The sequence below is a fragment of the Brienomyrus brachyistius genome, chromosome 13, assembly GCF_023856365.1.
Source record: "Brienomyrus brachyistius isolate T26 chromosome 13, BBRACH_0.4, whole genome shotgun sequence".
Classification (NCBI taxonomy): domain Eukaryota; kingdom Metazoa; phylum Chordata; class Actinopteri; order Osteoglossiformes; family Mormyridae; genus Brienomyrus; species Brienomyrus brachyistius.
Genome location: NC_064545.1, coordinates 21,478,392 through 21,502,294, shown reverse-complemented (window position 1 = coordinate 21,502,294; position 23,903 = coordinate 21,478,392). Strand labels below are relative to the sequence as shown.

Here is a 23,903-nt window from a genome sequence, read left to right as displayed (position 1 = left end):
TGAATTATGGCCAGAGACATCATTTTGGATATCTACATCAATTGTTGTTTCGACCATTAATTCGAAAAACATATATTATTTTGCATGAATAGACAAGAAGTTCTGTAGTTCTTATTTCAGATTTCTCAGAAAATAAGATCTGTTTGTATTAGAAGTAAACAATGGTTTGGTATCGCACCTTTACTGTGGTAGTTTATGAACCATTACATGTGCATTGCTCTGTCACTCCAATTAAGATAGAATAACATTTTGTATATAAATATACAAAATATAAAGTACAGCTGTATACATTGTAAAATATACATTTTCTACAAAGAGCAGATGCATACTGATAGAAAAGCTGTTTAATTAAATTTAATATCTTGGAATATGTAAAGAAAGAGCGCTTCTGTATAAAATATGAATTGATTAAAAATACCTTTATTGAAAAACATGCTATACAATAAACACCAATTTTAATACCCCGAGAAACTGTTAAAATTCTGCAAACATTGTGACAAAATAAGTTTGTGAAAGGACACAGCAACTACAAAAAATGTATTTTCTTGAAATTTTCTCAGAAAATAAGTGGTTGTGTTACAGATGAACAGTGGATTGATATTGTACCTTAAATAAGTGGTTGTGTTACAGGTGAACAGTGGTTTGATATTGTAATTTAACTGCAGCAGTTTACTCACCATTACATTTGTAGGGCTGTCAATCCAAGATAGAATAAGTTGTCATTTATATATACAGTCCTACATATCTGTAGTACAGATATATGCCATTACAAATCTACAAAGAACAGAGGCATACTAACAAAAACTACAAATGTCTTTTTTTAATCAAAATAACATTTTGAATATGTAATTAAAGAAACAGATCTTTGGTGTAAAACGTAAATTACGCTTCAAAATGCCTTTATTGAGAAACATCCGATAGAATAAACATCAGTTTGTGATAGTATAATTACCCCTGAAACACACACAAAAGACAATGTATGTAAGAAATGTTGGTAAAGGGCACAGCAACCATACAGGAAACAAGAAAATGGAAAAGGACGCGTTACTGAATTGCTAGCACATTCATAGAAAGTGAAAGAGGAGAACAGCAGACAAACGGTAGGTTAATCCAGAATACTGGGCTACCTGAAAGTGAGTAAGAACTGTGGGGGGTCTAGGGAAGCTTAACATATAAGAAAATGCTTAATTTAAGTAAAAGCGCCGCCAGTTTTGGCTGGATAAGCAGAATGGGTGGAGGGAGGAAACACAAATGCCTGAGAATCATGTTTTGACAACTACTGAGGTCTCTTGATGCTTGCAGTAGAACAGAGTGCTTGAAATTGAACGTTGGTTGCAAGACAATAAATCATGTTACTATGCAATTACAGGGATGGAACACAGCAAGGGTGTTATATGGTCTGGATTTAAACATGCTACACTGCGAAGGCTGCACTAACAGGTAAACAAAATTATGCGGGAACTGGTTTTAACAGTCAGCTGTGATTGATTACACATACATCTCAGAGAACAAATGATTGCCTGTAACAAATGCCCTGTAGCAAATTGGTGGCTCAATAAATAACACTGTTGCCAAACACCTCCAGCATTGAGGATTCAGGCCCTACACGGCACGGGATAGGTTCTAGGCCACCCAGTGGACCAGAGTAGGAAAAGTTGTTAGTAGATGGGTGGTGGAAATTGTTTAAAGTGGCCTTGATTGACCAACAGGGGGAGCCCTCTAATCCTGAGCCATTTTTGCACTGTAATTCAAGGTGTGCTGTAAGATCAGAAATTTAAGCCTTTAGTAAACTTTTACACATTGGTAAACTTTTACTCACATTTACACTACATCCAGTCTGACTTGCATTGTTAGAGAATGAAAGTCTTCAAAAAAATCATTATATTGAAAATAATTTCAATTTCCATCCCCATATTGATACACTGAATACTCACTGTACATATTTATACACAAGTTTTTTTTTTTTATAAAATGTATGCTATATATATGAATTTTTAATTCTTTATGCACTTTTAAAAAGCTTTCAGGTTTCATGCTTTCCACCTTAAGATCAAAGTGTGGTTGGACTTCACCTTGTTTGCAAATATTTAAATATTTTATGCGCCGCAATTTAGTGTGACCCCAGTTCTGTGGGGTGCAGCAGGCTGACTGACTGACAGAAACTCGGAAAGTTGGAGGAAAAGAAGGCTGAAGAAGTGAAGTCACTGCCTCTCCTGCCCTGCAGTCACTCATCTTAAAATACCAGAGACTGAGCACACACAGGCAGGCAGTAGGGGGCGCTATAAACGTTGTGGGTAGGCCTGCTTGTTGCTCTGATCCCTGTTATCCTCTGGGGGGATGTTGTGGAGGCTCTGTGTCTTGCCTTGCTCCTCTTTCAGGAAGAACTCCACAATTTGCTTCTTCTCTTCGTAGATGCGAATGGTGACTTCCTTGGGTATGTCTGGGATCACCCAATCCACGAAGTCGCTCATCAGCATCACTACATTCTGGGGGAGAAGTGACGGATATCTTTAGAACTAAAACACAGCTCCTCATCACCTAAACATCTCAAACAATGGGGTGTATTCTGAAATAAGGTTATATTCAGATTCATAAACTGGAAAACAGCAGCAAAGGTGAGAGGAGCAATGACATTACATTCTATCTGGACGGAAAAAAAAAGACCATCACCTGGAAAATGATGACAAATGCTAGTCGGGCAGCTAGGACAGCCCAGTAGACCTTGGAGACTTCATATGGGGTCCTTGACCAAGGTGCAAGTCTGTAGTCTTTGAATCTGAGATGTGGAAGAAATTCATTAAATTAAAAGTTAATACTGCTTACTATCACGTAAGCAGTGTGCAGTTTTTTTGTTTAATCTTTAGCAGCATATTGTGTACAAAAAAAGGCGAATGCACAGAATATAAGGTTTTAATGGAATTTGAGAATGAAAAGCTACATCCCCAAATGCATTAGAAGAGACGGTCAGACTCGTACCTGCAAACGTTGACCTGATAGTCCAAATGTAAGGACTGTAGAGGATTTGTATTGGGCTCGAAGTGGCTGACGTTGAAGTACGACAGGGTGTGGTTGATAAAACCATGCATGGTACCATCTGGGCTGTACCCGTACTGGTATACCAGGCGTGGGATGAAGTCAGACGTGAATGCAATGACGAAAGCCTAAGAAAACAATCCAGCCTTTAAACGGGATTATAAAGATATGCAACTTAAAATAAATAAATAAATAAATAAATCTCAATTATCAAAGTTCTGTCACATACACAGTTAGAATATAATATGTTGTGAAATACTTGGTTGCCCAACTCCAAGGCTGTTAAACAGGGTGCATTAGCGTAAAGAGATAAATAAAAGATAAACAATCATAAATACCCATAACTAGTGTGTAATGTACAATAAAGTGACTTATTTTTATTATTATTCTTTTATTCCATCCTGTTCACTTACATTCACAACAATGGCGACTTTGCTGAGCCCACTGAGAATATTATACCAAATACCTAAAGCGAAAACAGAAGAGGTGACTGCAACAAAACCCACTGCAAAATTCGGCTAGTTTGTCACATTGTTACTTTGGGACACACGAGATTTAAAGAACTATTTTATCGTTAAAAGATCCAGACTAAAATGTTGGCCCACCTATGAAGAAAACAAACAAACCCATTAGAAAAGTTTCGCATTAGAAATGACCACGGTTCTGGACTAAAAGGTAACCTAGGGCATAGATGCATATTAACGTAACCGATAGTTTTTATCCAAAGCAACATAAAACTGAGAAAGCAGAGTTAGCTGCTCCCTTAGGGAATTGACTATTACGGGCTCAACAGTAACATTTTTGCCAGCCAGGGGATTTGAACCAACAACCCTTTGATCACCGAGATAATGTTTTAACTCACTGAACTACATGTCAGCACCACACAATTGCATCACAGTTTCAGGAGTTACAGGACAGCCCATAAGCAAAGTACAGGCAGCTCCCAACAGATGTGAATAATTTGTCCCAAAAACCCTCACACAAGGCAAAAACAAGAGCCAAAAATAATAATACCTAGCAAAGAACAAATGAAAAGATAAAATGTCAATTCACTTACAGGAATATATCACCTGTATTGTGCTAGTGCTTCCAGAAACGCTAAGTACCTTGGATATTTCTTGCACAAGTCCGGACTGACTTCATGATGTCAGTTTTATGCAAGTCAAGAGCTGCTTGTACTTAACTTGGCTCCATTAAAATACCTAAATAACTACACATATATGGGTGAGATAAGCAACCAAAATGTAGGTGCTGTGTTACATGAATGTGTTCAGTGATTTCTGAATTATCATCAAAGAGATGAGACACATTGAGTTAATACATTATTGACAAGAATGAGGAAGAAAGAAAGATAAAGGAAAAACAAATAGCATCAAATTGATTTGCCTTATTTTGCTTGTCTAGACTTTGATGGTGAAATCAAAGCTCAGAATGCAAATATACTACAAACACCCAGCTACACAAACACCATCGCTGCGCACATGCTGAGACAGCTAGCAAGCTACCTTAAGGTTGCCAGTAAAATGACATGTCATGGTTGTTCAGGGTCGCAGTTTGGAGAAGGTAGAATCTCACCTATATCTTTGGCCCTTGCGGGTACAGGTCTTCTCAGCTCAGCAATAAACTTCTTAGCATCGAGACGAATCTCCAAGACATTGTTTAAAAGGGCGAACACTGGCGCCAATGGGAAAGATGCCACGAAGAGCGTCACAAACCCATACTGGATAACTGCAGGGAGAGGGAATTACGCATATGAACATTCTGTCGTCCTTATATCCATTTTCTACAGGTCACCATGCCATGCTGAATGAGAGAGGAGGAGTTCAAGTGTGTTAAATATACGCTTATGAGACTATATCAATATTTTAAATATTTAACATTCTCACAACCACTGCAAATCCAAAAACAGTATAGAAAATATTTTGGTGCATAATGTGTATGATATATGTCATGTTGCTGTGTACGAAAATACAAGCACCGTCCCAATCCTTCATATGGTTTATCGGGCGTCTAAACCCAAACCCCCGACTCACTCATCTCCATGTATTCCGGGTTGAGACTGCCGAACGGCTCGAGGAAGTGGTCTTTCTCGTAGCGCCTCAGATCACCGCTAAAAGGGTCCTGCTGGCCAGCCTCCCTCTTTGATTTGAAGCGTTTTATCAGCTTCTTTAGTTTGCTGGGGGATCATAGCGACAACAACAACAGTAATGAAAGCAGCTACATCAAATAAGATAAGTGAAAAAAACACAGTGGAAACACGTAGTCTGTGACACCAAATTACAAGGTATAAAGCAAACAAATATAATATCCTGAAAAAAAAATTATGGAGTATTATTAAGACAATATTAAACATCAACACCACCACCAGGGGGAGGTGTTACACAAAATAAAATCCCAGTTAGCTGAAATAACTTAAGCCAAACGTGAAAACTGTCCGATAAGAGGACAGGAAAGTGACAATCTTATTGGACACGCCTTAGATTTGGCTTAAGTTACCTGGCAAATGAGAAAAAAAAAAATCTTGCTTTGTGGAATTCCCGCCGTGACAAATTTCTATTTTATTTATATATATATATATATATATATATATATATATATATATATATATATATATATATATATATATATATATATATATATATATATATATATATACTGTATGTCTTAATTTATATTGTTGCGTTCAAAGGAACACAGAACAGAGGTTTGAAATAAATGTGCATTTGTCTGATGAGTAAAGATCCTTAATGCACCATCAGCTACCTACTGTAGTGTGGCGCTATGAAGTCATTTAAAACCATTACTACTGGATACAATCTGACCCAGCTTAGTGTCCGTCTGTGTGACCTCGTGGGAGCCATACTCACGGAATGCCAATCTCAAAGAGGTTGTTCTGGATCAGCTGTTTTCCTAGCATGGTGATACTCAGCTGGATGCAAAGCTCCATCAAACAACCTGTGTGAGCACACTGGGGGGCGGGGGGCAGGGGGGGGAGACCCATCACAAACCCTGCTTATATTCACTATAACCAAATGTATGGTTAGTCATGGTATAATCTACAGTCACATGGAAATAGTCACGCTGTGCACAAACAAACACCAGTACTTGGTACAGATATATACAGGTGTGATTGTGAGCCAGTCATCACTGCATGCTGTAATTCACGCTATATTTGGGAAATGAGACAAACACTCATATGTGTCTATATGTCAAGTGTACGAATATCTACTGATACTGATGGAAATGCTGTGCTGTTACTGGCAATACAAACTGGCTTCATATTATGTTATTTGCAATGTGGCAGCTTCATGTTCCTGCATTTTTATTATATGATATTTTGCACAGTTAATTGATAATTACGGGTGGCTGTTTACCTCTTCCATCCGGTATAATCCCAGAACATACAAATATTTTCCTGGACGACCGATGAGTCTTTTGACAAAACCAGACAGAAGAACTTTCAGCCAAAGGTTTGAAATTCAGCAATATTTCTGTTTAACCACACACTGGAGCCAGTCTTGTTATTATCATTACATATAGGGACAGTGGTCACTTATGGCGGACACAGTCGGGCCCTGGCAGTACCATTTTGGCCCATTTAACACTCTGAATCGGCATTGAAGCTAGCTGGTGAAACGGAGCACTAACTGGGCTGTATGTCAGTCGTCGCTACCACCTGTGCTGGTGCATTTTAACGCACATTTTCACAATCGACCAGGCTTCGGCCTTGGTTGGCGTCTACTTTTTGCCATCAGCTTGGTGTGGACCCAGCTTAAGGCCTGAATGTCAGATGGGAAGGGCTACAGCTTCTGACCATGATGGGCTACGTTATAGATTTCTTTCTGCATTGAAAGCTTACTGTTTATTCTTCATCTATACATTTATTTTAATTAATAATGTGATGTTCATTAAATAAACAATTGGTAAACATGAAGACACGCATCAATAAGAATTTCCAACCCCAGTAGCAAAGCACAAGCAAAAACATCATTAGTCCATCTCCATGACTGCTGCCAAGGTAAATTTAGATATAGTAAAATGAAAGGCCATTTGTGTCCAAAGACATATTTAAATATTGATGGATAATTCAAATCAGGGAATGCAAATCACATCCAAGACCACAGAAAAGTTAGATACTCACTTTCCCCTCATGAATGCAACGTAGAAAATGGGGCTGAAAGAGTTGAGGAACTTGAGGATGAAGGTCTTTATGATCAGTCTCTGCTCATAGCTTGTGTCAGTCTTCGGCACCTCTGGGGGGAAAACGGAGGGAGTGCTGTGAGGACTCGACGAAACAGCTATATCACAGAAATAGTGTCTGATACCAAATTGCACACTCTGTGTTTCGCTTTTTTCAGCTTTTTCCTATTTGTCGCGTGTTCCTTCCTCCTCCTCGTAGTGCACTTACCTGTCATGGCCTCCTGACCTCAACCAGGGGCACAGCAATTCATTATACTGGAGTATTTACCTTTAATTACTGAGCTTATACCAGGGGTGTCAAACTCCAGTCCTGAAGGGCCGGAGCCCTGCACAGTTTTCGGGTTCACCCTCATTTAACACACCTGATCCAACTCCCTGTGCTAATTACCACACAGCTCTTGAGCTGAATCTTTTGTTGTAGAATAGGAAAGAATTAGGCTACACAGGACTCCGGGATTCTGACATAAATTTAATAGGTAAAGAATGGCAAGAGATCTAAAAGCATGTTTCAATACATTTTAGAATCTTTTCAAGCCAAACTAGCCTCATACTTAATTACCATCTATTTTAGCAGATGCTTTTATGTCAATTGACCATTTTATTTATCTATTTGTTTATTTTGATGAGACAGGGTCAGACAATCGCTGTGGCAACAGGAGGTTAAGAGTATTATTCAGGGCCCCACTAGTGAAATCACTCTACGGACCCTAGGATCTGAAATGGAGACCTTCCAATCGCAGGCATAGTACCCTAAGCCAGTGAGCCACACAACGCCCCCACCAATTAGAATTAAGCAGGCCGTTAGTAGACTTTCACTGCCACGTAAAAGGTGAGGCATTTCTGTGACGCCGGCAGCCATGCTGACCTAGCTGAGTGAGCCAGACCGCGACCTTGGCGTACACCTCATCCAAGATGAGGATGACCACCAAGTTGATGATGACGGCAGTGGAGACGACGGTCAGCCGCACGTTGGAACGCGCCGTAGAGACGGTGCTCATCTGAAGGGCGGCCTGAGTCGTGACCCTGTAGATGATTATCGCGAGCACAATGGCGAAGCTCACGAAAAACTGAGGGGAAGAGGGAGAACACAACAGGAAGAGGAAATGACAGATTGTAGAATTCAAGTCCAGAACATGTATACTGCATTGTAGCATGTACAGCACTTGATGTAAACATTTTGCTCATATGATAATACAGCATTATTATTATACATATTACGCGTTTCCCAATCCAGTCCTCCGGGACCCGCAGTCGGTCCATGTTTTTGCTCCCTCTGAGCTTCCTGTCAGACGATCTACATTTTTGCTCCCTTCCAGCTTCCTACCGGGAGGGAGCAAAAACATGGACTGTCTGAGTCCCCGTGGACCTTATTTACAGAATAAGAATGGAATGTAGATGCAGGCTTACCATTAACAACATCGAAACTGTGAAGGTCATATAGGCTGGGCACCTATCCCTCCATGTTAGCTTGACAGTTTTTGTCTAAACATAAATATAAATTTTAGAGGTCCACAAAATGACTGTACCGTATGTAAATGTTCATTGCAAGTTCAATGGACGCTTGCAATCCCGATACCAGAAGAGGAACAGGAATGCCCAATTACCTCTTTATGGGGTTTCTTTTCAATTTGCTTGAGTATCTTCTCCTTCACTTTGTTCTCATAGTCAGTTCGTGGGTGATCCTACGTGAGATATGATACATCTGTTGGAATCTGTTCCTCTGGCATAACGGACTCCCATAAAAACAGAAGAGACTATGGCGTGAGCGCATACAGGTTTGGCAGCATTCATCTCAGTGTTAGTTCCCTTGCAGAGACTTTGCAGTCAGTACAGGCAGTACTGCACAGCAATATTTAGATCTTTGTCAAACTTTTTCTATATGCCACAGAAATGACCGAACGGATAAAGCGCCCCATATTCTGCACTGCAGCAGCTGAAGAGCAGCGATTTCGCAGAGATAGAGACAGCCAGTTAACCAGACGATGAGTAGGTGTGTCAGCCAGTGAAGAACATCGAGTGAACATTGGAGTAAGAGAAACAAAAGGAACGGGAAGTCGTTAATGACATAATGAAAAGAAAACGTGTCGAATGAATCAGCAGAGCAAGGCTGAAAGAACCGGTGGCCATCATACGATTGGCAGAGAAACGGCCATCTTTCAAACCTTGAGCAACTCCTTCAGGACATCCAGATGAACACAAACGAAAAACATACACCAAAACAAACAAATTGCAAATCAGTATTTCGTTTTCAATCAAACAATTCGAGCATTTAAAACAGAGTTAATGGCCATGTCCTTGCCAAAAATTGATTATTCTGCAGTGATTTCTACATACAAAAGGACAATTATCATCATCATCACTTGAGATAAAGAAGTAGATTAAAAACGGCATTAAACCCCATCCATCCATCCACCTTCTATTTAGGGTTAGGGGGTTTGTAATTATATCTTTGTGGGGACTCTCCATTCATTTCTATGGTGAAAACTCTAATCTACCCCCCACCCAGTCTTTACCTTAACCATAAGTAACAAAACAAAATATGGCTTTTGAGACCTTTGGCATTTTTACTTTTTTGATTGTATTCACAGATCTTTCTGGAGTCCTGAAAAATGGTCCCCACATCAAAAAAAAAAGATCTTAATTACACTGTGGGGCAAGTTTTGTCCCCACCACACACACACACACACACACACACACACACACACACACACACAGGCAATTTTAAAACTCCATTTCCCCATAGCATGTTTTTGGACTGAGTGGGGAAAGCAGAGGACCTGGAGGAAGCCTGGTGCTAAAGTTCACATAAACCCATTTTCGGTGTGAATGTCCTCGCAAACTCTCACCTCTTCCTCTTCAAAATTCGCCAGGTCCCACTTGTAATTCAGCCGCATCTGCTTGCGCTTCCAGTTTTCCATGAACGTGGAGGCTGCAGAAAGATGACACCATTTACTAATCACTGCTTTTTCAGTTCCGTCTGCATTGAAAGCAGACGTGAAGAAAAGGATAAATTCTCTAACATACTTACATACACGCTCTAAAATTTAGACGTGCTATTAGATGTTACACTGCTGTAATGAACAAAAAAAAAACCTCCATTTGACAGGGCGACTCAGTGGGTATCGGAATTACCTCACGATCCCAGAACCTGGGGGTTTGAACCCCACCTCTGCAAGGACATGCAGTTATGCTAGGTGACATCTCATAGTGGGTGTCTTGTGTTGGATTAGCATCTTGGGGAGGGTATCCTGTGTTTCCTAGGATAGGTTCCACACTCACCCAGTAGTTGCAAAAGGGTGAAAGGAATGGTATACAGACTGACATTAGGGATGTCCTGATATATTCCATTCAAATCTTTTAATAAATACATTGTTCATTTAAAATTTTTGAGCAATCACGTCAGATCTCAATGGGAAAAAAATCATGTTAGATATCTATACTGATATGGGTAACGTGTTAGGAATGAAAGGAGGCCACATCGTTTGATGGAAATGAAAATGATCAACCTACAGAGGCTGAATTCAAAGACACCCCGAAAATCAAAGTGAAAAAATGATGAGGCAGGCTAGTCCATTTCGTAAATCAGAATCAGAACTCAAAATCACACTCAGTAGTTTGTATGGCCCCCACGTGCATGTATGCATGCCTAACAATGTCAGGGCTCCTAATGAGACGATGGATGGTTTCCTGGGGGATCTTCTCTCAGATCTGGACCAGGGCATCACTGAGCTCCTGGGCAGTCTGAGGTGCAACCTAGCGGTGTTTGATGAACCAAACATAACGTCCCAGAGGTGTTCCGTTGAATTCAGGTCAGGCGAGCGTGGGAGCCAGTCAATGGTACCAGTGCCTTCAGGAACTGCCTGCATACTCTCACCATATGAGGCTGGGCATTGTCATGCACCAGCAGGAACCCAGGACCCACTGCACCAGCATAGGGTCTGACAATGGGTCCAAGGATAATGGCAGTCAAGGTGCCGTTGTCTAGCCTGTAGAGGTCTGTGCGTCCATCCATGGATATGCCTCCCCAGACCATCACTGACCCACCACCAAACTGATCATGCTGAACAAGGTTACAGGCAGCATAACGTTCTCTGCAGCTTCCCCAGACCCTTTCATGTCTGTCATATGTGCTCAGGGTGAACCTGCTCTCATCTATGAAAAGCACAGGGTGCCAGTGGCAGACCTGCCAATTCTGGTATTCTATGGCTAATGCCAGTCCAATGCCAGCTCTACAGTGCCGGGCAGTGAGCACAGGGCCCACTAGAGGACATTGGGCCCTCAGACCACCCTCATAAAGTCTGTTTCTGATTGTTTGGTCAGAGACATTCACACCAGTTGCCTGCTGGAGGTCATTTTGTAGAGTTCTGCCAGTGCAGAGCTCTTGCACAAAGGTGCAGATACCGGTCCTGCTGATGGGTTAAGGACCTTCTACAGCCCTGTCCAGCTCTCCTAGAGTAACTGCCTGTCTCCTGGAATCTCCTCCTTGCCCTTGAGACTGTTCTGGGAGACACAGCAAACCTTCTGGCAATGGCATGTATAGATACGCCATCCTGGAGGGCAAAACTAGTGAAAAAAAACAGAAAAGATGAGGAGGGAAAAATACCAGTGGCCTCCATCCGTTAAACCAGGGGTGTGACACTGCAATCCCGCAGGTCCTGTGTAGCTCAGTTATTTCCCTGATCCACCACAAATGATTCAGCTCAAGAGCTTTGTGGTAATTAACACAAGGAGTTGAATCCGGTGCGTAAAATGAGTAGAAACCCAAAAAATGTGCAGGGCTCCGGCCCCCCAGGACTGGAGTTTGCTTCTTATAAACAGCTTACTTGTAGCAGCGTCTAGTTAGTAAGTGAAGTTTTATCTAGCAGTACGGTAAGCAAAATAAGTCAAAATACGTTGGGGCAGAAATCAAGATGTTGAAAAAACATGATTTTAGCACAAAACAGACTATGTATTAAACCACTCTCTTTGAATCTTTTAGTAAATTTCGGAACATTAAGGAAAAAGTAAAGGTTAACGTTGGAGGCGGCAGTGCTGCGCTCAGGCAAGTTGTGATTTGGATACGGAGGTGGAGCTTGGCCCCGTCTATATTTACACCCTGCAGACGAGGGAAATTAAGTAGATCGGGCTTTAGATCAGGCTGTGTTAGTCAATACCGATCAATAAAAAAAAAACTGGATTGGCCCTAATTCTGATCTTTGATATCAGCTTGGGACGACACTGATTGGCATATAGTGCAGCTGATGCCCTAGTCAAGCTTCACCACAGGCTCCCCGGGGGGGGAAACTTCACCACCCGTTTTCACTTTGTCTCAAATATTACGTGGGGAGTGGTGATGGAGCTTGCCAGGTGGGTGTGAGGGGTGGCGCTGGCACCCTTAGAAGATGTTGCCCATCTTGCCCTTGCCAAGATACTGACCCCACAGGGCCATGAAGACGGAGAAGAGGACGGTTGCAGTGTTGTCGAAGAGGTGACTGGCTCTCGCCGTGCCGCACGCCATCTTCAGCTTCCAGTAGCTGCAGGCCTGGTCACACATCGGACACATGGTGATGTTGTTCCTCTTGTCGCAGATCTCCATGCTATATTGGGTAGATAATACATCAAAATTAGCATCTCTTCCAAGTTCCTACTTAAGTTGTCAATTATAGAAGTAAATGACGGGACGTTTTAGGTCAAAATACACAATTACTCACTGGCCGCAAAATCACAAGTTTACTGGATAACAAAATGGTGATTTCATACTTCTTTTCCTGTAATACTTTAGCCCAAATTAAAACATCCATCCATCCATGTTCCAAACCAGTGGGGGGCTGTGGGGTTGTGGAGGTTCAGAGCCTAACCTGGAAGCTACAGCCAAATGCCAGGAAATAACCCGGGATGGAGCACCGACCCATCGCAGGGTAAACACACCCCATTCACATACACAGAATTTGGGGACTCCTGTTCATTTCAGCATGTTTGTGGACTGTGGTAGCAGACTGGAGAACCTAGAGGTATAAGGCAACCTTTCTAGCCACTGCTCTACTGTGCTGCCCTCATGCAAAAAACAATCAAGACAAGCAATAATAATAATATATTGTACATAATTAAAACATAAAAAACAATGTGCTTAGTGCAGGTTACACTGAGTGCAAAACTCAATTGACAAATTTTTTTTTTGGCCAAAACCTGATACACCTGTGTGAAAACACAACTATATATTCTGCCTAAAGTTATCGGATTACCTGTCCACTGAAAGACTACGAAAGGAATAAACTTGTAGATTTCACAAGAAAAAAGGTATTTTGCAGCTATAGGAGAAAAAAGCCTTTCCAATCACTGAAGGACAGAAGACTGCAGTTCTTTAGTTTGCATTCGTTACAGTGAGGCAGGGAAAGGAAGTACGAGCCACAGCAGCTCACGAGACAAACAGGGTTTATTAATAAACAGCACAACAAAGGGGAAAATGAAAGACCTCGAGGCGTCAATACCAAAACAGGAAAACAAGCACTAACTAGAAGAAACCACAAAGTAACAATTGTAGAGTTTAAATTTTATTGCTTCTTGATATTTAAGTAATAACATATGAGAAGGAGTGCGGTGGTACTCCAATATATCACAGCTGTGATTCGGTCGTAGGCGCGAGGCAGCAGGCCAAGTGCCGAAGATAATCACAACTGTGATATATTTGAGTACAACCGCACTCCTTCTCATATTTTATTGATTAAATATTACCAAACACTAAGGGTTACACTACTAAGAAAGGACTTGGAACAAAAGGTTAAGCAGACACAGGATTAAACGGGGCAGGAGCAGGGTAAACCTTAACCAGGGAAACATAATAAATAATAAACAATAGGGAAACAAAAAAACAATACACACTGAATGACAAGTGAAGCTGGTCTCCAGCCAGCCTCCAACTTAAGACCAGAGGGTTCAGCCTCCGAGCTGCACACTCAACCCATTGAATTACGCAGCGGCCTGGGGAACTAATAAACATAGCAGGGCTGAAGGTTCAGGATCAGCGACACCTGCTGGTCAAACGGAACACACAGGACAGGGTCGGACGTCCGTCGACCCTGACCGTATCCTATATTTACCCTGTAGTTTTCTATAATTAAAATTCCGAAGTGAGTAAAACGTAAGCTCACCTGGGGATATCGTGGTCTACTGTGATACAGCCATAGAGGAAAACCAAGACCCCAACAACAGAGGCAAAAATCAGCATCTGAGTGTACAAGCCCAGCCAGGCGAAATACAAGCCGATCTTGTCCCCAAAGTATTTCCTGGAAAAACACAAGAGTGACGGTTAATAGTTTCAGGACAGAGAAACTCCTGACGATGCCAAGACGACATTATGCAAACTCACCTGATTAGTCCAATAGGTTGGAACTTGTAGAAGCTGCTGTAACTTGCCCATTCATTATACAAAATCTAAAAAACAAAGTTACAGAATTTCTAGAAAGCATAGGCAAAACCATCGTCCATCCATCTTCCATACCAGCTCGGGGGTTTAGAACCTATTCTGAAAGCGCAAGGTAGGGAACAACCCAGGATGGGGCCCCAATCCATCCAACACACACACACACACACACACACACATACATAATCGTGTAATCATATCTTTTTGGGGGACCACTCATTCATTTCCATGAGAAAAATGCTAACCCTAACTACGACAACCTTAACCCCCACCCAGCCCTAACCATAAGTAACCAAACAAAATACAAGAGTTTTTGCATTTTTAGTTTTTTCATTGCAGTCATGGATGGGAGTTTTCCCATAAGGTAAACAAACGGGTATTCATCACATTGTGTGGACATTTGGTCCCCACGAGGTAAGGTATCCCTGGACACACACACACACACACACACACACACACACACACACACACACACACACACACACACACACACACACACACACACACACACACACACACACCTACAGACAATCTGGTAACTCCAATTCACCTCAGCACCCAGAGAAATCCTCATAACTACATGGGCAAACTCCACACAAGGAACCAAGGCGGAGACTCAAATATGGATCCCAGAGGTGTGAAGCCACCTTGCTGCTCCCAACACCAACATCACTTTCACAGAAATAACCCAGGGGTTACCTTCCAGTAATCGCAGTCCCAATAATGCACTACATTATGCTGATTGAGAGTCAGGAGGTAAAACAGCCAGACAGGCTACAGCCATTCTGTTTGACGGTATGACTGTTAGCTCCGATGCAGTCATGGCTTCAGGAATCTCAACCTTTCAGATCTGTGCTGCGACACTGATGATGGAGCGATAGCCAATGAAGTAACAGGGGGGCCTGTTCTTGGTTACAAGTCAGGCACAGTTTAGTGACTAGTTACGAAGCGATTAAACCACTGGTGAAAGCTAGCCTACATGCCTTGTGGTTTGGGTTACTCTGCCACATGATTCACTCATGAACTGGTACTATACGCTTGCGTGCCTCGTAGTTGGGAGCGAGTTGGGTGCGACTGGAAAAGTAGAGATTCATATTTTGCAACATCTGTGCGCCAGAATGAATAGAATAAAAATAAATGCTTAAATACTAGCCTAAACTAAGCATCGATTTTGCCGTTTAACCGTCTGTAAATACTTCTGCAGTTTGAATGCATTTTATATGACGCAGATTGTAAAAAGAAAAATGCAGTTACTATAGTGCCAGGTTGCATTCCACTGCTTATAAATGCCAAAGATCCTTCGTGAAGCCTGTCATTTCAAGAATTTGGCATCTAGTTCTGTGGAAATGTGTTAATTCACAAAAGAATATAAGCTTCAGCATCATCGAACTACACCTGTTTCTCTGACTGCTACACCCTGCTCCTCACAACACACAACTGAATTGAATCCCAGACACTTTGCACCTTCTATGCTGTTTACATTTTATGTACATCATCTGTCTGTAAATAATATGTCTTACATTTTATTTAATCTGTACTGTTTGATTCTATCGCATAACAATATTCCTTGTGCGCCACACACACACACAAACAAAAAACCTGATTCTGATTTAAAAAAATGAAACAAACTATCATTTTTATTTAATAATAAGGGATGCAGTATTTGGAAAAGTTTGTACATTCCAGCTACATTATTGCATGTGCATGCAAATTTGTTTAATTGCTGTCCAACTACTGAGTGAATCCCCACTGCCATAGAGACACATACGGTGCAAAACTACTTTCTAATCCAAACCATGATTAACTAAAAGTCCTGCTGAAGCACACCTTACTGCACCTACGTAACACTGGTTAACAGTAGCCGTGAGCTCCAAACTGTCATCGGAGAAAACACTTAAATGCATCGCCAAGAGCACCGCACATGCACACACACGCACACTTTTATACCGATATTTGTGGGGACTTCCCAGTAATCCTCACTTTCTTATAATTAGCCATCTCACAAGCTGGCAAGACTCAACGTAATTAAAAGAAAGCTAACATAATTAAAAAGGGAACATTTTAATTCACGGCCTGTTCGCACATGCTGGTTGTTTACTTCATAAATATCCTAACAAGATTACGGCATACATACAATCAGTAATTAGTGCATCTCACCTTCCTGTCATTGGGGGTTGGAGTCTCGTCATCCACATCTCCCTACAATGCACATTACATTTAATTACAATAATATCCTTGTTCAGTTGAAAATGTTTACCTTAAATTTGCTAAAGTTAACAGCTAAAGGTACAACATCAGCAAAACCCATTAAGACAAAATGTGAACACGATATTTAACAAGCTACTTGTCCCCGTTGAAACGCATGTGACGTCCTAAGCCAGCTTCACCGCCAAAGCCTCTGGGCAAAGCTCATCGGCCAATTTCACTTTGTCTTGGATGCTTAAATATCATGTTCATTCAGGAAATAAAACACACTTACATCATGTAAAGGATAGGCGCTGGTGTAAATCCCTTTAGCAAGAAGGCTGGGAAACCCTTGAAAGGATTATAATAAAAAGAAAAAAAAAAAAAAAAAAAAAAAAAAAAAAAAATCGGAATGTTACTTGAAAAAGATCCTTTTTCTCACAGTTGTCAGGTTTGCACTTAGGGTGTGCCTCATTCACTAAGTACAACAAATTACATTTCATTTCATAGTTTAGTAACCGTTTTTATGCTATTCATAACACAGCATGATGCACCAGTGTGTCAGTATCCATTAACCAGTACAGGGCAAGATATCCCCGATTCCCAATCCTAGTTCAAAAAACACAACAGTTAGAACATCTTACCCACGTCATCTTCATTGCTCATGCATTTTGTGCGTTTCAACACCTCAAACACCTAAAACAGATAGACGATATATAAACACAACAACCATATACTATATTGTATGTATAAATCGCTTTATTTAAAAAACTCTCATAAGGTGATCTATTAAATTTCATCTCTAGTCAAGGACAAAATTCTAACACACTCAGTTTCTGGCGCAATTAAAAATACTGCATATAACTGGCAAATTAACTGAACATTCATAACAAAGCAAACATTTTCACTTTAAGATCCAAAATGAAGTTCTCTTGCTCTAGAAACAGGAATAACAGCAATATACGCCAAACGGCCAAAACATCTGCTAAAAAACGCTGTCGATATTTTAGTAATAAAATCTAATTCATTGTGATGGATGGATTACGATAATACAGGTCAGGCAACAGTATTCATCCCAAACATTTACCAGTTTGGGAATACTTACTATCAAACCTCTTGTTTTAGTGTCAAAAAAGTTCTGTCTGTCAGACAAATCAAACCTGTGTAAAAACACAAAGAGCGAGCATCAGATGGCTGTTTCCTCTTTCATTTTACAGGCCCGCCATTTTGGGAAATGTCATCAACAATATTCTTTTAGCATCCCCAAAAAGAAGCACTACTTGTTTAAAAACAGATTCCTTCACTTAGTAGATGCTTTTGCCCAGAGCGTTATATACATGTATAAACCTTTGAGTCATACAGCGTCTCTGGAGTAGCCGGGGATAAAGGCCCCGGTATTTTAAAACTACTTTGCATCAGCCATGGGATATGAACTCACAACATTCTGTACACAGGCACCATTCTCTAGCCAGCTGACCTAAACCCTACCTACTATGTATAAATGCATCTCTGGTTCTCACACTACAAATCTATAAGTCTACAAGTCCATTGTCTATTGATGAACAACGTACTGTGTATTGTCACAGCCTCCCTGATGTGCTCCCCCTTCTAAAGGTCTTTTTAAGTATACGAATATTTAAAGATATATATACAGATATTATTGATTCCCCCTGCCCCCCAATTATCCTGTCTGGGTGTACTGTTGTCCGGTTGTGTTAGATGTTACACCTTTGGTCCCTGGCTGAGACGACAATAAAGCTCTACTACTACTACTACAAATACCAGCATGCACATACTATAGCTTCCTAGCATATATAACATTGTACTTACAGGTGTTGTTTTTCCCTAGAAAAGGGATAGCAGACATGCTTTGGATTGTGGGTCCTACTCTCCTCTACATCCGGAAGGAATGGCTTGGTAAGATTTTCGATGAACCCTTTCAGCTTTACCATCTTGTTCCGAGAGGTGGCTTCGTAAACCTGCACAAAGATCAGATGTCTGAAGAAGAAAGACATTGCTGAAGACTCTTTAGCTACTCGTGACAAATGGGGGGAAGAAAGCCAACCTCTTTGGTGGGCATCTTAAGTTTCAGAAACTCGGCTTCACGACAAAGGACGTCCCATGGGGCATGTATCTTCAGGAATCCCACCCCAGGAATCTTGGACTGAACAGAAATAACAGGATGCTTTGAAGCAATCCACAGTAGCAGGACTCACAGACGGAGCAGCACATCCAGATTAAAGCCGATTCGATTTAAAATTGACAGCGAGCTAATTAGCATCAAATCAAGGCCCAGCCTGATTGTTAACTACCCAAATGTCTTTTCACTCAGGTAGCGTAATGTACGAAAAATCCAGAGGTAAGAAAACAGCCACAGCAGTATATAAACTAAAATACAATATATAAAATGAAATCTACAGCAGGGATTCAATGCAAATTATAAAAGACTCAGAGTGCCTAATAGTTAACATTTCTGGCTAAATGAAAAATGACTAAATGATTAACAATGTAACTGAGAACTGCAAGAATGGCTGCCAAGCAAATGCGTCTGTTTTACATAACATGCGAATATAAATAATCAACAGTTTAACTGAATAAATCGCCATCATGAAAAAAGTGCCCCCAGTGCATCATCCGTCTCGCCATTTTCCATACCCGCTTGTCCTATGCAGTGTTCTGGGGGGGCAGGGTCTGAAACCTGTCCTGGAAGCTACGGGCACAAGGCAAGGAATAACCCAGGATGGGGTCAAGGGCACATGCACCCCATTCACACCCATAGGTAATGTGGCCTGTTGCATCATGCTTGGGAATATTCCGGCATATTCAAAATAAACTATATCAAAAGTGCTAACGAGTTCCAAAGCTGGCTGGTGTGTGGCACTGCAATTTAGGACTGAAGGCTGATGGTTAATATCCTGTGTTTGGTAGAGTGATGTCACTGTTGGGCCCTTGAGCCGATTCCAAAAGCAGGTGACACAGGGGGTTACTGTGAGGTCGATGTCAATGGGTCGCCAATTGAATTCCTGGTTGGTCACTCAGGAGGGGACAAAAGAGGCTTCAGGTGGCCCTAGAAATTCTTACTCATAGCTAGTAAAGGTACAAACGTGAATGGAAGCATGCAAGGTGCTCACATGCTCGTCCTTCTCCAGCTCAAGGCCCATGTCCCTCAGGTTATCCTCAAACTCATCCTGCAAAAAGCGCTTTTCTTCCTCCTGTCGGTCCAAGGCTGCCATCTCGACTGCGGCGTCTCGGTTCGCCCCGGATGACTGCTCTGCGTTGCACGGCAGGGAGCGGCGCAGCCTGCGGAAGAAGCCGTTCGCCGTGATGCTAACCGAGGGCCGGAGCGTCCTGCAGGACTTCTTGACATGGTAGGTCAGGACGTAGTCCACACGTCTTGTGCCGTCCTGGAAGCAGACGCCCGGCTGGTACGGATGGCCATCCTTTTGTAGCAAAGGATAAAAATGGCAAAAGCATTAGGGTTACTGTGGGGAAGCGTTATTAAAATACAATGCAGTCTTTTAACAAACAGTGAAGGGTAACCTACGCCATCGAGTGCCAGGATGTCTTGGCTCTTAGGACAGGGGGACACGGTAACATACTTCGTGTCCTGCGTCATCGTGGATTATGGTCCCAGATTGGCTTTTTGCTTACAGCTGTTGAGCAGAGATTGAGAGCATGAAGTACAAATAAGTTCAAACCAGATCACAAACGAGAAACAGATTCATGGGTGGGACTAAGCAAAAACACTGGGGAGATTTTATTCTTTCGCAATTTCAGCATGACTACAATACTGAGTATGCAGTCCCCAGTCCAGTCCCACCCATGAATTTAGAGGAGTTTCCTACTATCAGCTACAAAACAACTTTCAGTGACATTAGACCTACTGGCACCAGAGTGTTATCCCTGTTTGCACAGTAGTATCATATGGCTTAATGAAATAATAGTCATGGAAGAAGTTATAAGCACCACCAGCAATGAAAACTGACTTAAAAAAATTATGAAATATTTGACAGTCATTATACTCATAACTACGATTTAGGTCTACAGTTCATTTTGGCTTGATACAAATCTTTCCATGTCACCATAAGCCTCAATGATAAAAAGCACAAACCGAAATTTGGAATCATCCTTAATAATCACACAACTGTCAGAAAAAAATTTGGAAAGATGATTATATTTCACTCCATGCCACAGACCAAAGTCACATGCAGTCTTTACGTATCGCGCCTCTTCCAACATAAAAGACACAGAATTTCAGCAAACGTTTGCGGAAATCTACACGGCATTTTACGTAGGTCAAAAGCGGCGTCACAGTTACACGGGAGAAAAAGCTGGCAGTGCCCAAAGTTAGCCGTCTGCATTCGGATCCCGTATGAAACCTCACACGGCATCGTCAAAGCATCAAAACCTCGCACAACTGACCCTCTGCAAATATAATTTGATGTGTAAGCTGGCAATTGAGAAAATTAAGATGTCAGGCTCAGATCGCAATTGGTTCAATAACGCGACAGCATTAGCCAAAGAACAGTGAATCTTCATACACTCATTTGGCCACATATGTAAGATGCCTCTGAAAACATACTGCATTTACATTAAATCATATATATAATTGAGACAAGACAAGTCGGTTACACCCAAAACAAATGGGATGGGCTGTACTAAGGTGTGTTTCTGGATATTAAGGTTAAGGGCAGCTCAGAGGCAACCCATAATCATGAGATAAATGATTATAACCAAATTATAACCTTATAACCAAAAAAGAAACAAAATCCATGACTGGTGTGTATATTACTTAGAAGACATTTAACTTTTCAGTCCAAAGAAACCTATTTGCCCTAAACCAATCCACCCATTTAAAAAGCAGGATATTTAACCAAATCGTGCTTAGACGTGGATTTACCTAAGATAACCAGAGTGAAATCTACAACCACATTGTAAAGAGTAAGTTTGCCATGTTAAAATGTATTCTTTAGGAAACAGTCTGAGGCCAGACTGCCGTATTTGATACAGCATACATTTCAGATTTTGAAATCTTTCTATTGGTGATTTGACTGGGAGGTCCAAATTCTATTGTGGAAGATGAAATAGCTAATGTCTAAATATAATTAAGAGTTAGGGAGTTATTCTCGATTGACGCTATTCCCGTTTTCACCACTGGATGTCATCATGTTTGAAAAGGCACAGTTTACCACACCTTCGTTTTTTAACTCATAATTAGGCTACATCAATTAAATTCTTGACTACTAAACACAAGGGCGACGAAACACACTTTACTTAATTATAACGATACATAAAACTATAATTATATTTCCATATTTCTATGAAGAATTCGGTAACTGACATTGTGAAAATAAAATTCTTTACAAATTAAACCAATTAATTAAGCAGAGTTTTTAGCGTCTTGCATATATTTCAGAAATACAGACTGGCCTAATATCCACAGTTTATTATTTTAATAATTAAATGTACATACTGCATGACCAGAAAACAAACATTTTCACACATTTTTTACATTAACAAAGTAAAAACCCGCGCAATACCTATTCGATATATTATCAAATATGCCTTAAATTACCAGCAACTTTGAAACTTTCTCGAAAAGATTGATCAACTCTTTGATTTATCACTCCAGCCACGTTAATACCATTGGAACGCACAATTATTTGCACAACACCGACTCTTTAATTGGATCGCTTAACCAAAGAAAAATCAATTAAAATACATTGCTGCCATTTTTGCCATAATCCGCCGTTTACAATAAACGTCCGACAAGTTTTGCAGCAACGCATACATGTTTTTACTCGTAGAGAATTCATACATTACAAGCAGCTGTACCGAACTCACCTTGTAGCCGGTATTTCAATGCAACTAGGAATCTCAGCGTATTGAGTTAATGTGCAAGTGATTCAACAGCATAACTGCGCCCTCAAGTAAACTGCCGCACAATCCGATTCCTTAATAAGTACGATGCAGAAGAATGAGGAAACGCGCCGGCAGGCGGCCCCATCTACTGTGGTTATACGACTCTTCTCTAAAAAAATAAATGCAAGAAAGACGTGCAAATGAGTAATATGAGAAGAGAAGGACAAGACAACAACATGCACGTTACAGAACTTTTTATACGTGCATCCCCTGTAGCACAGTTTTCTCATAATTACAATATAGCCGCAGTTATATACGTCCTATTTAGGATCTTACCTCTCAACAAATAAAACTCGGATTTATGTCAACGGATGTGCTAATTGATTCTTTTATGGAATGTTTCACTTACGTGTCTCGGGAAGTTTTTAGAGGATATTTATACTCCACAGCAGCTATTTTGCATAAATCGCTAAATGGGTGGTACAGTTTTTGGTAGACAACGCGATCCCAGAATAACTGGAGAAAAAAAGAGATTGGTGGTGTTGGAACTTATTTATGTAATTAGATCCTAAAGCTTTGCAGGTGTGGTGTCTAATAATCCTCTCTTGTTCTTCAAACAGTTGTCATACCCGAAGTCTTCTTCCAAAACATTGGTCCAGCTAGTTGTAATGGGCAGCGAGCCAGCGAGATAGTTGTCTGAGTTAGAAACGTTCAATAGAAATGTACAATCCAAACCAGTTACATAATCCTGAATAAAACCATATTGTCATATTAATCTTCCTGCTTCGTGTGCTTTAAATAGGTGTGCCGATTGTCCAGCAGCGATTCGCATATTTAAATCCACAATTCTCTTTAGCTAAGAAGCAAGTAGATTTTGTGTAGATATATCTACTTTCAAGCGACACTTCTCTCCGTGGTGCAGTTGTGATTCCTGAGGCCAATGGGAGGTGATGGAAACCGCATTCCTTACCTGCCGTAATCGCGGACACCTGGGCTTCGTTTCTGTATGTGGGTGTATGCTGCAGTACTGAACCCCAACCCGTTGTGCGATTGGTAATCCCTCGAAGCGTTTTTTAATTCCTAACTAGAGAAATGTAACCTCGCTTGGGTTATGGCCGTTAGTTTGGATTTATGACTTATCTGTTCCCAAAGATACAAACAATATAAGAACTGAAGACTTTTTTCCCCACTAGTATGTGTTTTTCCACACAGAAAACTGATTTTA

At 41.0% G+C, this 23,903-nt stretch overlaps 1 protein-coding gene across 6 annotated transcripts; it reads right to left on the bottom strand.

The window, feature by feature from the left end:
- Positions 1–400: 400 nt before the first annotated feature.
- Positions 401–23,669, bottom strand: LOC125706877 (anoctamin-1-like). 6 transcript variants are annotated; one of them, XM_048973725.1, is made up of 27 exons: positions 23,088–23,590; positions 22,661–22,847; positions 20,361–20,469; positions 19,948–20,256; positions 18,882–18,980; positions 18,647–18,795; positions 17,922–17,976; positions 17,461–17,512; positions 17,112–17,167; positions 16,790–16,831; positions 14,579–14,643; positions 14,361–14,495; positions 12,649–12,809; positions 10,080–10,162; positions 9,396–9,407; positions 8,838–8,915; positions 8,641–8,715; positions 8,099–8,300; positions 7,175–7,286; positions 6,408–6,465; positions 5,901–6,001; positions 5,067–5,209; positions 4,609–4,761; positions 3,447–3,499; positions 2,977–3,161; positions 2,671–2,776; positions 401–2,486 (listed from the first exon to the last, which is right to left on the bottom strand). In XM_048973725.1, the coding sequence occupies exons 3-27, from the start codon at positions 20,430–20,432 to the stop codon at positions 2,280–2,282; spliced, it is 2,763 nt and encodes a 920-aa protein (XP_048829682.1). In that variant the 5' UTR covers positions 20,433–20,469; positions 22,661–22,847; positions 23,088–23,590; the 3' UTR covers positions 401–2,279. The 6 variants fall into 6 exon arrangements, with proteins under 6 accessions (XP_048829682.1, XP_048829685.1, XP_048829683.1 ...); XM_048973728.1 differs by lacking the exon at positions 22,661–22,847 and having other exon boundaries at positions 23,088–23,194; positions 23,308–23,590; XM_048973726.1 differs by lacking the exon at positions 23,088–23,590 and adding an exon at positions 23,015–23,087.
- Between the last annotated feature and the right edge of the window lie 234 nt (positions 23,670–23,903).

Excerpts from the sequence above, each read along its gene's own strand:
- LOC125706877 (XM_048973729.1), bottom strand. The coding sequence starts at position 20,432 with ATGACGCAGGACACGAAGTATGTTACCGTGTCCCCCTGTCCTAAGAGC. Across the intron at positions 14,644-16,789 it reads CAACCCCCAATGACAGGAAG|ATTTTGTATAATGAATGGGC; the intron begins GTGAGATGCACT and ends TTTGTTTTTTAG. Across the intron at positions 4,762-5,066 it reads CCCGGAATACATGGAGATGA|TTATCCAGTATGGGTTTGTG; the intron begins GTGAGTCGGGGG and ends CTCTCCCTGCAG.